The sequence below is a fragment of the Penaeus monodon genome, chromosome 33, assembly GCF_015228065.2.
Source record: "Penaeus monodon isolate SGIC_2016 chromosome 33, NSTDA_Pmon_1, whole genome shotgun sequence".
Lineage (NCBI taxonomy): Eukaryota > Metazoa > Arthropoda > Malacostraca > Decapoda > Penaeidae > Penaeus > Penaeus monodon.
This window is the reverse complement of record NC_051418.1, coordinates 8,824,344-8,824,663: the sequence shown is the minus strand read 5'-3', so window position 1 is coordinate 8,824,663 and position 320 is coordinate 8,824,344. Positions and strand designations below refer to the sequence as shown.

At 55.3% G+C, this 320-nt stretch overlaps 1 protein-coding gene across 1 annotated transcript in view; it reads right to left on the bottom strand.

Moving 5' to 3' along the window:
* Positions 1-320, bottom strand: part of LOC119593984 (integrin alpha-PS2-like) — a gene marked incomplete at its 3' end in the record, with an annotated part of 62,390 nt that overhangs the window by 8,733 nt on the left and 53,337 nt on the right. The window contains 1 exon segment of the mRNA XM_037943006.1: positions 100-227. Within this exon segment, the coding sequence (XP_037798934.1) occupies positions 100-227 (128 nt within the window).

The following is a 320-nucleotide window of genomic DNA, read 5'->3' as shown; positions in this document are numbered from 1 at the left end:
TATATATATATATAAAACATAATAAGAAAAAACCCTGTATCCCAGAGAAACTACCCCCCACCCACCCCTCACCAACACCCCCAGCCTCCCGCGACTCACCGTTCCTATCGAAGGGCACGTAGTCGCAGCGGTCGGGCATGTCGGGGTAGCACTGCAGCACCGCCCCCGCCCTCGACACACCTCGCTGCCGCTGGTCCGTCTCGAAGCGCGGGGCCCCCACCAGTAACCTGAGGGAGGGAGAAAATGCAACGGGAAATTAGTCAACGTCCGGAGATAGAATGAGGAGAGAAAAATGGTGAGTGTGTAGGGAGTGAAAATGA